This window comes from Periplaneta americana, chromosome 1, assembly GCF_040183065.1.
Source record: "Periplaneta americana isolate PAMFEO1 chromosome 1, P.americana_PAMFEO1_priV1, whole genome shotgun sequence".
In the NCBI taxonomy this organism is placed as follows: domain Eukaryota; kingdom Metazoa; phylum Arthropoda; class Insecta; order Blattodea; family Blattidae; genus Periplaneta; species Periplaneta americana.
The window spans coordinates 85325001-85337741 of record NC_091117.1 but is presented as its reverse complement, the minus strand read 5'-3'; the positions used below and the strand labels follow the sequence as shown (position 1 = coordinate 85337741).

Sequence of the window (12741 nt, the reverse complement as noted above, 5' to 3'; positions counted from 1 at the left end):
GAGCAAAAATAGTGTAAATATTATGTTGCAGTGGCAGACTAATCACTAAGCCAACTTCACTTCACTTCACTTCACTTCACTTCACTTCACTTCACTTCACTTCACTTCACTTTCCGTTTAACGACACTATTGCCAACCTAGTTGAGCTGCTGTGTCAAGAAGTCTATAATATAGGTTTCTCATAGTCATGTAGTGCATGAAATAATAGGGATTCAACTGGTTACCATTTCATTTTAGTTCTAGTGATAAATCGAAATAAACCTTTAAGTTAGTTATAGGATGGGAGTATTGATTAAGAGGATAATGTATGCACCAAGGGCCTTCAATAGGTAGTATGTCATGTATCTCTGATAATAATTTGTGGCTACTGGCTTGAAAAAGTGTGCATCCGAAAAAAATATGATCCAAGGACCCAATCTCGCCACATTCACATATATTGTTAGAACGTCTTTTAATATTGAACAGGTATTGTGGAGTTACAAAAGTACCCATAGCCAGACAGTAATGCATGACGACAGCTTTTCGAGGCAATTTTGAATATGATGCTGTGAATTTTTTAGTAATTCGAATTTTAGCCTCCTCCTCTTTAAAATTAATCTCTTCTTGACAACCTTTCACAGGGTAAGATAGAAAATGGTGTCCCAGATCTTGTGGAATAAGCAGAAAATTTGTGCAGCGTTTGGGAATGATGTGGCTAGTTGTGCTAGTTGGTCGACTTTATCATTACCTCTTATGCCAGTGTGACCGGGTGTCCAAAGAAACTGCAAACTCATTTGTGATTGTCTCATTTTATTAATAAGTGATTTTAAAAGGATGATATATTTTGTTTGGCATTGGAGTAGGTTTAAGTAAAGCTTGTAAAGTGCTTTTACTGTCCGTGCATATGATCGAATGCAAGTATTTAAATTTTTGTATATCCTTCAGAGCAGTATAGACGGCAAGGATCTTGGCATTGAAAATTGATGTCTTATTGATAAGTCGAATTCCCCTGATGTAATTGTTACTGTACTGGAATTATAAAAGGCTGCACCAACAAGATCCTGTTTCTTAGATCCATCTGCGAAATATATATGCATGAGCTCGGAACCTGGAGAATAGGATTGGAGATATTCCTCCCACTCTTGGGGGATACAATTGGTTGTTTGTGGTGTAAAAGTGATATCGACTATTGATTCTTCTATTTCTTGATGATCTATGAGGTAGCAAGGAAAGATGGGATTTTGTAGAGATTGGGTTGTGATAAAAAAAATATGAAAAAATTTTTAAAAGCAGGATATTTTGAGTGGTACTGTTTGCAGTTGAGACTGCGATATTTCTGATGAAAGCTTGAGTTTGTGGAATAAAGGGGTAGATGTGTGTGAGAAAAGTCTAGTCTTAGTCCATGGTCTAGGCTCGAGGACTTTGAGGAGCTGTGCAATGTGGCCATATTATAAGGCAAATTCCAAAATTGCGAGAAATTTTTCCAGTTGAAGTTACCTGCATGTAACGGAAACCATTTTCTCTTACCTCTGAATTTCCTGCGATGCAAACACAACATTACAGTATTGTAAGCCTATTGCTGAAAAGTAAAAGAGGAGTGAGTTTTCAATTACTTGTCTTCATCTCTTCGTTTTAAAATGTCCACTTGTCAACAATTGACAAATACGAGTATAAAACAAAATGAAAAATATATATCGTAATTATGTAAAATAAAAACCAGTACTGTAATTAATTCGTCTTGATCGGATCTCCCTGCCATTTTAGATCATTTTATTTAAGCTATCAAGCAATGGAAAAAACTAACGTAAAAAAAACCACTAGAAGCTTACTTACATTCGTTTTTCCTCTTTTCATTTAAAATAAATTATTGTTGCTTATTTATCATTAATTCACTAGTTTTATTTGAGAGCAGGTAGCAAATTTTCTTTTCAGTCACTGGTTTTAAATCTACGATAATCATGTTCATAACGAAAGTGCATAAATATTGAATCGTAACTGAGGTAGTTATATTGAAGTATTTTAGAGTTAAGCGGAGATGTTATTGAAAATGGCAAAAAAATTCGCATTTTTAATTTAATTTAATTTTATTCATCATCATAATCATCCTTCCACGTGTGAGTCCTTGAAGAACTGTTATGGTCTGAACGAAACACTGGTGTTCTATGATGTTTAAAGATTAGTTCGCCAACTTTTTTATTTCGAAATTCCGTCAGGAAGTGTCCCTAAATAATCATATATCAGTGCCACGCCATTCTTCTTTATAATTCTACTTCATTTTCTGAAAGTTACAATTTGCTACAGTTAAGGAACATTTTTTTCGATAGCTATTTTAGATAAAGTAGTTAAATCTTACACAACTCTTTATTATTGAATAATACAAATTTCCTTATTTAGAGATTATTTTTATGTAACAATTTAAAGTACTGTACTTAAATATAGTAGTAATATATTATTCATTAAAAATAGATATTAAACATTTTAAAAAAACTGATTCATATCGATATTTTAAAATTCTATCTACAGGGATTTGTGAGCTGTAACGTAGAGAAAATGTGTACAAAATTCTGGAACCATCTCTAACAGGTCTTGAGAAAATGTCCCTTATCTTCTGTATTATCAGGTTAGGTTAGGTCGGTTTATAACTGGACTTTTGTAATGTTGTAATATTGTAATTAAGACCCAAAATACATAAATTCACTGTAAATAACTATACCAAATTTCAAATCATTGGCTGAAAAACTATGGAATCTGTGATCAGTTAAATATAAATATAATTTGGATAGAGGTCTTCCCTTAATTTTGTGGCATTTTGAAATACCTGTCTGTAGCATATTTTGGTATTGTACCATAGTTTTTAAAAAGATTGAAGAAATTCACTTCGTTTGCTACTTTATTTTATTCTGAATAAAATAAATGTTCTCCAGTAGAAATATTGACACACACCTTGAGTTTTCTATTCATGAATGTTGCTATTAATACATCTTTTAGAATTTAGGCACTTAGGAACTTTATATCAAAAACTCTGCTACTTGTATTTGTTCAGTTTTTTTTTAATTTTTGGGGCTTGTGATTTTACCAGCATTGGAAGAAGCTATAAAGGTAGATTAACTACATGATATAAATTTTAACTGGCTTAAATGGTATTTATATAATTGTTAACTGTTTTGTTTAATTTATAACTTTGGTTTTCAGACCTCGTCGGCCTCCCATTCCTGGAGCGGAGTTAAAAAATGTATTCGTTCTTCGTACTGTAGAGGACGCAAACACTATAGCTAGTCAACTGAGTCCTGAAAAGAATGTTGTAATTCTTGGAGCGTCATTCATTGGTGAGTTAGCGGATCATTTTGAAATTCTTTGGAAAATATTACTTATTAGTGTGTAACACTAAACATGTTTTAATGGCAGATTTTGTCTTAAAAATGATGTTTATGAGAAAAAAGAAACAACTATGTTTGAATTCACTTGCATACATGCATAAATATTAGAGTTTTTGTAATGTTAGCGATTTTGGGTTTTCTCTTTCTCACATTGAAATCGGATAGTGTTTCCTCTAGCTTCTATGATATCTTGAAGCATTGGGGCATACTGCACATTAGGTGCCAGATCAACTCTTGGGGAATGACCTCCCATTATTCACACATCTCCAGCTGTACCAAGGTGTCTATAATACAACGTCGTGTTAGCATTTAACATATTACATACGAGCTCTATGGAATTTAAGTCAGGGCTGTGGGCCAGTCATTCCAGTATTTGTATCCTGACTGTACCAAGGAAGTCGTGCACACACTCCGCGCAGCATGTGGCCAGCCATTATCGTGCATAAGCACGAAGTTTTCTCAGACTAATGGTGCAAGTGACACTGCATGGCGTAACAGGATCTCCTCAATGTACCAATGTGCATTGAGTCCTCTACCCTTGATGAACTCAATGCGAGCCTGAAAACTCATGTCTCCTCACAGCATAACTGAGTCCTCCCCAAAAGGTATCTTGGAGGAGAAACTGTTGAGTGAATTTCTCTCTCCTGGCCTCTTTCATTCACTACCATCTCAGTTCCTAAGGTAGAGGCAGCGCTTATATATATATATATACATACATACATACATACATACATACATACATACATACATACATACATATATTTAGAGAGAGAGAGGGGGGGGGCGGGAGAAACAACATGGCTGGTATGCATAAAGTTGAAGTAAATGCTATTGCTAAGATTTTCGTAATATATACTACGGTCCTTATGTATAAAAACCATAATAAATTCTTTCCTGCATAGCAGAAAGTTGATCTGGAAGGCCGTGTTTAGCTTATGCTAGAATTTGTAGTTTAAACCACTATTTATATGCATAACAAGAAGTATATACTTCTACTTCCAAGTGTAAACTAAGGAAAATCGTAGTCTGCCCTGTTTGAGACTGTTAGCTCAGCACAATTATTTGTACAGTTTAATATGGCAGAATTCATGCATATTTGCGCTAGAAAAACCTACAAAAAAGACGAAAACAATCAGAATGGGATTATAAGAAGTTGTATTAGTTTTACAAATAAAAAATGTTAGGCCTATATGATCAGTTTTTGTAATGGATTACCGAAATGATGATTTTTGAGTTAACTGAAATTCTGTCAGTTGAATTTAGTTATTATTACTATACTTTTAACAAAATTATTCTATGATGTATTTATAATACATTTAATTTACGCGAAAAAACTTTGTGTGTGTACAATATTTTAGGTTACGTGTAAATTTAATGACTAACATTTTGGGCCTGTCTGATATATGTCTGATTTTTACTTTACTTTACTTTACTTTACTTTTCATGTTATTTATTTTCTTCATAATTTCCTTTTCGTCAATTTTTTTTTCTTCCTGTAAACTTCCGACTTAACTTCCATAGCCTGGATGGCTTTTTCTTCATCACTTCTTGCGGCAGGAGTTTGCAACTTGTTTAATAATGGTGGGTATACTTTTAATAGATTAACATGGCAGTTGTTCTCATTCTCTGTCTTCCACACTTCCCACTTCGTCGTAATTGTCCCTTTTCTTGTTAAACTAATCAGATTTTGAGGACAACAATCAATTTTCCCACTAAAAAATTAACATAAATACATGGAAGTCGAAAACTAACGAATCTTATTGGATAAGCCCAAAGTACTGTCGATAATCTATATAATCGAATACTCTTGATAGTTTATACTACTACCGCATAGTACATACTTCGTAGTATGTAGTATCGGGTTTATGCATACAAAACAAAGTATATACTTCTACTTCAAGTATCTTCTACAGTCAAAGCAAAAGGTAATACTACAACTTTATGCATTCCACTCCATGTGTTTCCTGTACCAATGCCTTATTCGACAAAACCAGCAACATATGAGGTGATGGCTCAATAACCACCCAACATATCCTAGATTTGGTTCTTCCGGGAGACCCCTCAGATGATAGTGTCTAATCTGGAGTCCTATAGGCCATCTTAAGCTTCTCATTTCTAGGGCTGGGGTTGTCTTGTTGTCAGGTCTTTGTTCTCCAAAGTAGATCTTCAGGCTCAAATCTGGATGTAATTTATGCCAATAATATTATTCGTTACAATGAATTAAGTGTGAATCTTCTTTTCGTTAAGTCAGGATCTTGACTTTCATATAATTTCCTTCATGTTAATCACATTTGAGTTTAGCATGGAGACTTCCTTGGTATGGTAATGTTAATATACAGCGATAACTTCCAGTTTAAGCAGTCTTTGTTTAAGTGTGGATGTTAGAGAAGTATATTGGTTCCAATTCATAATTTTATTGTATTTAATATATTTATTTTGCCTTGTATAGAAACTGAAAATCAGGTATGGTATTATGCTGAAATCCCATTTAGTGCAACTGTGAAAAATCTGGGTGTTCATATCGGTGAACACTTAAACTGGACCATACAGACTAAACATGTATGTAAAATAGTATTTTCTATACTGCATTCACTTCGATGAATAAAAAATTTTCTTCCTTTCAAATTAAAACAAAAATCAGACAGCCTATCATGCCACAGTTCGACTACTGCGACATTCTATTAAGTAATTTCAGCCATGATCTGACTCAAAAATTACAGCTTGTTTATAATGCCTGTGTTCGGTGTATATGTAATATGCATATCTATGATCATATCTCACCATCTTTCAATGAATTGTCTTGGCTCCGGCTGACTGACACAATTTGCATTGCCTTTCTCTTATCTATTAAATTTTGCATACATCAACCCTTGAATATCTTGCATCACGATTTCATAATCTATCCACACATCATAATCTGTCTACCTGGTCATGACACAACACATTATTGTCATTCCCTCTCTACAGAACTTCTGCTTATTCTTCGTCTTTTGCAATAGACACTATCCGTTCTTGGAATTCATTACCTACAGATGTTAGGAGCTGCCGGATCTTGAACACTTTCAAGTCCAAAATGAAACATCTTATTTTAGAATGCAAAGTGTCCCAGGATATACAGGGTGTTTAAAAATACGGGGCATAATTTCAGGTATGTATTTCCCACATGTAGACAATCAAAATAGTTCATTACAACATGTGTCCGGAAATGCTTTATTTCCGAGTTATGGCCTTCACAACATTGAAATTCACCAGAACGGTTTTCTTTCCGCAGGTCGTTGCCATCAAAGGAGACATTAAGAGGGCACTCTGACAGTTCATTCCGAGGCGAAGGTTACATTCAGTGTTGTGTAGGCGTTAGACTGTGCGACATGTATTCAAATCTAGAGCTGGCAGAGATACCTTTCATGTATGGTAAGGCAGACGGCAATGCTGCGCTGGCTCGTCATTTGTACCAGGAGAGGTACCCACAGCGACAATGTCCAGATTGGAAGACATTTGTACGTCTCCATTACCGTCTGTGCGAGTATGGAAAATTTAACTCTCCTGGTTTGGGAAGGGGACGACCAAGATCTACAACTCCAGAAGTACAGGAGGAGATTCTGGAGGCTGTGAACATGACTCCTTCTATCAGCACACGAAGGGTAGCATTGCAAGTCAATGTTCCTCATACGACTGTCTGGAGACTGTTGAAAGAGTATCAATTGTATCCTTATCATTTGCAACGTGTACAGGCCCTGTCACCAGCAGATTACCCTGCACGAGTTAGGTTCTGTCAGTGGTTCTTGCAGCAGTGTGGTGTAAATCCGAACTTTCCTGCCTTAGTATTATTTACAGATGAAGCACAGTTCACACGAGATGGCATAACAAATTTCCACAATCAGCATGTATGGGCGTATGAAAACCCACGTGCAACTGTTCCATCTCATCACCAGGTGCGGTTTTCCCTCAACATGTGGGCCAGTATCATTGGTGATTGATTACTTGGACCCCATGTACTTGTAAACAGACTTATGGGGCAGGCGTACACAAACTTCCTGGAAAACACCATACCTCATGTTTTAGAAGACACTCCACTGATCAGTCGTCAACACATTCACTTCTTGCATGATGGCGCTGCTGCACACTTCAGTCGTACGGCTCACCGGTACTTGGATCGAAGGTTTCCTGATCGATGGATAGGTAGAGGTGGCCCAATTGCTTGGCCTCCACGCTCACCTGATCTGAACCCTCTCGATTTCTACTTGTGGGGCCATTTAAAATCATTGGTTTATTCGTCTCCGGTGCCTGATTTGGAATCCCTTCGGAATCGAATTGTGGCATGTTCTGAGGACATACGCAATACTCCTGGAGTTTGGGATCGTGTTCGCAGGTCAATGAGACATCGATGTGAGGTCTGTATTCAAGCAGGAGGTGGACATTTTGAACATCTTCTGTAATGACAACGACCTGCGGAAAGAAAAACGTTCCAGTGAATTTCAATGTTGTGAAGGCCATAACTCGGAAATGAAGCATTTCCGGACACATGTTGTAATGAACTATTTTGATTGTCTACATGTGGGAAATACATACCTGAAATTATGCCCCGTATTTTTGAAACACCCTGTATATTAAAATTCACAATTGTAACTAGTTTATAAAGTAATCATATAATTTAATTTGTCATCTAGTTTAATTAGGTATTTAAGTTCGATAATCTTCTGGCTTATGCATATTTTTTCTGTTAGATCTTGTCTTAGGTATACCTTTAACTTTCTGTTGTACTAAAATTATATTATCATGTATTTCCTTTTTATCCTCTGGTTGAGTGGAAGAGAAGGCGTCACAGCCTTAACTCTGCCAGAGAAAATAAAGCATTATTAAATTATGAAATTAATATATACTGTACCTGTAATGTTACAATGATTAATGACATTTTAATTTAGTTTCTAAATTGGCATGTGATTATAAAGCATTTTTTAATTATTTATTTTAGGTATGGAAGCTGCAGCTTATTGCGTGGGTAAAGCAAAGTCTGTGACAGTAATAGGCAGAGATTCTGTTCCATTCCGACCTGTTCTGGGAGAGGAGATTGGAGCTCGTCTGATGCAAATGCATAAAGAGAAAGGAGTTGTTTTCAAAATGGGAGCAGGAGTAGCTCGCTTTCTGGCAGGGTCTTCAAGTGATGCAGTGAATGAAGTAGAACTCACAGATGGCAGCACTCTTCCAGCTGAAGTATGCTTACTTGGCATTGGTTCCTATCCCGCTACGAAATATCTTGATGGTTCAGGAGTGAATGTCGACCAGAATGGTGCTGTCGTTGTCAATAAGGTGAGAGAGATAATTTTCATTACTCTTAAAGATGTATTATTTACACTATCCTGTAATAGCCCATCTTCGAAAATACTTTTAAGGATAATCAGGACTGAAATTTGAGCAATTTGGACATCCCCCCCCCCCCAAATTAAGAAATGAAAAATCCAATTCTTCCCTATCAGAGAATGGAATCTTTTTACCTGTTCCACCCCTAAGAAACATTTTTAAAAGTATGTGCATTGTATTTAAAGACCTGCTGTTTCCTCATATTTTTCAGCATTTTGTTATGTATAAAATACTCCTTGTAAAGCAGTTCTTAATCCGGATCAGCTGAAAATTTCTGAGTATGTTGTAATAAGTACAAGAACTAAAATTTCTGGGTTTTTATTGTCCCTTGAATTTTAATATCACTTTTGAAAATTTTAAATATATTAATAATGTATATACAGTAAAACCCCGATAAGACGCTGTTCAAGGGACCGGGTGTAAAACGCGTATTAACCAGGACCGCGTATTAGGCAGTTTTACTAATTTTGACTTATATACAGTATCTATTAGCATTTTTCTTTATTGAAATGCATGATTCATGAAAGGTAATACAGCATTACTCCATTATGTAATTACTGTACTATACGTCAAAGACATTTACAATATGTACTGTACTTAATTCTTTCGAAAAGAAAAGTCATTTATAGTTGTTTGCCATGTGCGTGTTCTCCAAGTCCTCATGATTACCACACTTCAGTTTCTGCGATTACATCCTCCCGACGTCGCAGCTGTAGTGATTGATTCGCGATGTTTTATTATCGTCCTTAATGTCGATGATGGGATTCCTAATGAATCAGAGAGTTGTTTCTGAGTAAGAGTACTGTTTCCAATTTTTCCGACACAGAAAGGGCTTTTCGTTTAACACTCATTGTAATAACATTCACAGACACTTCAATACACAAAAGGACAACAAACTGCCCAGCAAAAATTTCCAGAATTTTATTACGACCGAGTGAGGAATGTTGTTTGAGAGAGAGGGTTAACAAGAGGGTGAGGTATTATAACTGTATGTGGGCTTTAACCACGCAGATAAGGAGTCTAATAAGAGAGCGTAACAAGAGGGTGGGGTATACTAAGGTATGAAGTATGAAGGTTTAAATGCGCAGGTAAAGGGTCGAATACCAATACTTTTCAGGTTAATGGCACCAGTGAGTTCAATGACCAAGATGTTTCATTGCTGTTACAGTACATTGCTGAAAATTACATCGAAAATATTCCACAAAAACAGCGTATTATGCGGGACTTGAGTGCAACAAACAGGGTATTTTATAAAGGCGTTATATATGAAATGTGCAAGGGCCAGACAAAAAAAAGCGTGTTACACAGGATAGCGTAATAAGAGGGCAATCACTGATAAATGTATCACACTGCAAGATACGACTCCCCTCTATCTATAGGTCTTCTTTCCATAGCTTCCAGAATGCCCTTTTTCCATGTTATCATAGGTCTTCCTCTTTTTCTTCTTGATGGGGTCCAATCATATGCCAACCTAGGTAATCTTTCTGTATTCATTCGCATCATATGCTCATACCTATTAGTTGTTTTGTGAAAATATTCCACATGTGATATTTCAAAAAGTTTAATTAAAGGAATTCAAAATTTATACAGACATTCTTTAGCAAGAATAAAAATAAAAAATAAGGTATCAACTGAATTTCGTATTACTAAATGATTATGCCAGGGATGCTACCTGTCTCCAACACTGTTTAAAATTTACCTGGAAGAAGCTCTGAAAGGATGGAAGAAGAAATGTAGGCATATGGGTGTTTTGGTTGGTGACAAAAAAAAATTAATAATGTACTGGTGCTATTTTAAAAAATAATGAACGGGAAAGTTAAAAAATATGTGGATGGCAAAATACATACAATAATAAAACCCAGAGCAAATTTTGTTTATATAGATATGAGTTGCATTTATGCAGAATTTCAGCTCATCTGGATTAAAACTGTTATGCAAGGTTATTGGAAGAAAAATAAAAAAGATAAGTGTGCAAATTCAGAAATAAGGCAGTAGAACAAGTGGACAGCTTCGATACATGGGGTGTACTGTAAGTCAGGAAGTCAAAAGGAGGATAGCAATGACAAAGCAAGCTTTTAGTAGAAAAAGGAGCATTTTCTGTTGATCTTTGGAAAAGAAGAGACTAGAACTAAAGAAAAGACTAGTGAAATGTTTTGTGTGGAATGTGACGTTGCTGTTATCCAATGCTGAGTTATTTTAGCAATGAAGCCATCAGCTGTCTTGCAGTCCAATATTTTTCATGGATATTAGGAGTGTTTGGGAGAGACTTGCAGTTAACTAGATGGTTTTGTGGCTTCATCCCTTCCACAAAGAATATAATTTCGTGAGGGAATAATGCCAATCTTATGCAGGTGTTTTGCTAGGCAGTCATGTCCAGTCAGGAGACGAAAAGCTGCTACAACAGAATTCCTTGGATTATCTGATATGAAATTCAGGTTGAGTAGAAGTTGTTCCCATGTACGATCTTTAGATGATTCCTTCATTGTATCCATAAACCTTTGTCTATTGTGTGATTTTAATTTTACTTTGGACAGCATCTCATTGAGCATAAATGTAGACCGTTTTGTGTATGTTTTAATTTATTTAAACATAGTTCAGGGTGCATCACGGGAAGGGGACATTGTATGGGGGCAGAAACATGGACATTACGATAGAGTGAAGTGAAATGACTGGGAGAATTTGAAATGCGGATATAGAGAAGAATGAAGCATGTGAAATGGACAGATAGAATAAGAAATGAAGCTGTGCTAAAAAGAGTGGGTGAAGAAAGAATAATGCTGAAACTGATCAGGAAGAGAAAAAGGAATTGGTTGGGTTACTGGCTGAGAATAAACTGTCTACTGAAGGATGCACTGGAAGGAATGGTGAACAGGAGAAAGTTGTGGGCAGAAGAAGATATCAGATGATAGACAATAATATATTATGATACAAGGTTGGGAAGTGATTTTGTAATGCTCTTCACAATCATGTATTGTACAGTATTTTTTGCACGATAGTATATTTTGAAAATAATATTTAAAAAGATCTTAATATACAGTACATACATTACACTATTAACAGCCGACTGAAGGTTAGCAGTCTGGCCAACATACAAACTTCACTATCAACTTCATTGTAAAGTAGTAAAAGTGATTCAGGTACTTGTAATATTTCGTGTTCATTTGAAATAATTTTTATTTCTTTTTGTTAAATGAAGTTTGAATTGTTTAAATAAAGTTCAGTACATTTCAAATGCAGTGATTTCTTTCGTATAATGTATATTAATTAACACTGCCTTTTACATATGAATTTTGAATGCATTGTAGGATTTTAACATACATAGAAGGCAATGGTTTTCATTACAACTCTAGAGCAGTTATTTGTAATATTTCAACATACTTATTTATCTAGGTTGATAACTTTGAATTAAGTGAAATTGAACTTTCAGTCATGGCAGCTGTTTGCTGCAGCGACGAGAAAAACACTATCGTGCAAAAAAATTAAAATATAGGCTATAGATCATATGCTGAGACTAAGAGGAAGGTATAAAATAGGGAAGATTGGAGAATACTGGATTCACAGTGCAAAAAGACCTGCACTTGGTATGGCTGCTAAAAAACTTAACTATGTGGAAATATTGCCTTTCTTTTATATACAAAGAAATAAATTACGTGGCTGTATTCCTTGTTATAGGACAGTTATCGCTTTACAGATTCTCTCAATAGTTCGAAAACTAACAAAATATTTGTTTTATATTGACATCATATGTCAGTCCACTTTTGCAATAAAAGAAAATGTTGCGATATCTTCATTCAAATCTTTAGAACTGTATTTTTGTTAATGAGTCCGTAATGTGTATTAACCTCATTTTTTTGTGCTGACTTATTTTACTCATTGTCTTATTTTTATTTGCAGCACATGGAGAGTAATATCAAAGGTGTTTATGCTGGTGGTGATATTGCATATGCTCCTGTGCTCAACACTGCTGCAAGCATTGGACATTGGCAGTTAGCTCACTATCATGGCCATATTGCTGCACTCAACATGG

The 12741-nt window shown here is 35.5% G+C and overlaps 1 protein-coding gene across 5 annotated transcripts in view; it reads left to right on the top strand.

Moving 5' to 3' along the window:
- The window catches only part of LOC138697821 (apoptosis-inducing factor 3), an 84941-nt gene that overhangs the window by 58962 nt on the left and 13238 nt on the right, over nucleotides 1-12741 (top strand). For all 5 annotated transcript variants that reach the window (XM_069823367.1, XM_069823357.1, XM_069823377.1 and 2 more), the window contains 3 exons: nucleotides 3172-3305; nucleotides 8329-8663; nucleotides 12609-12741. The exon at nucleotides 12609-12741 is cut by the window's right edge and continues 75 nt beyond it. In XM_069823367.1, coding sequence (XP_069679468.1) covers nucleotides 3172-3305; nucleotides 8329-8663; nucleotides 12609-12741 — 602 coding nt within the window. The remainder of the gene's footprint in view (nucleotides 1-3171; nucleotides 3306-8328; nucleotides 8664-12608) is intronic.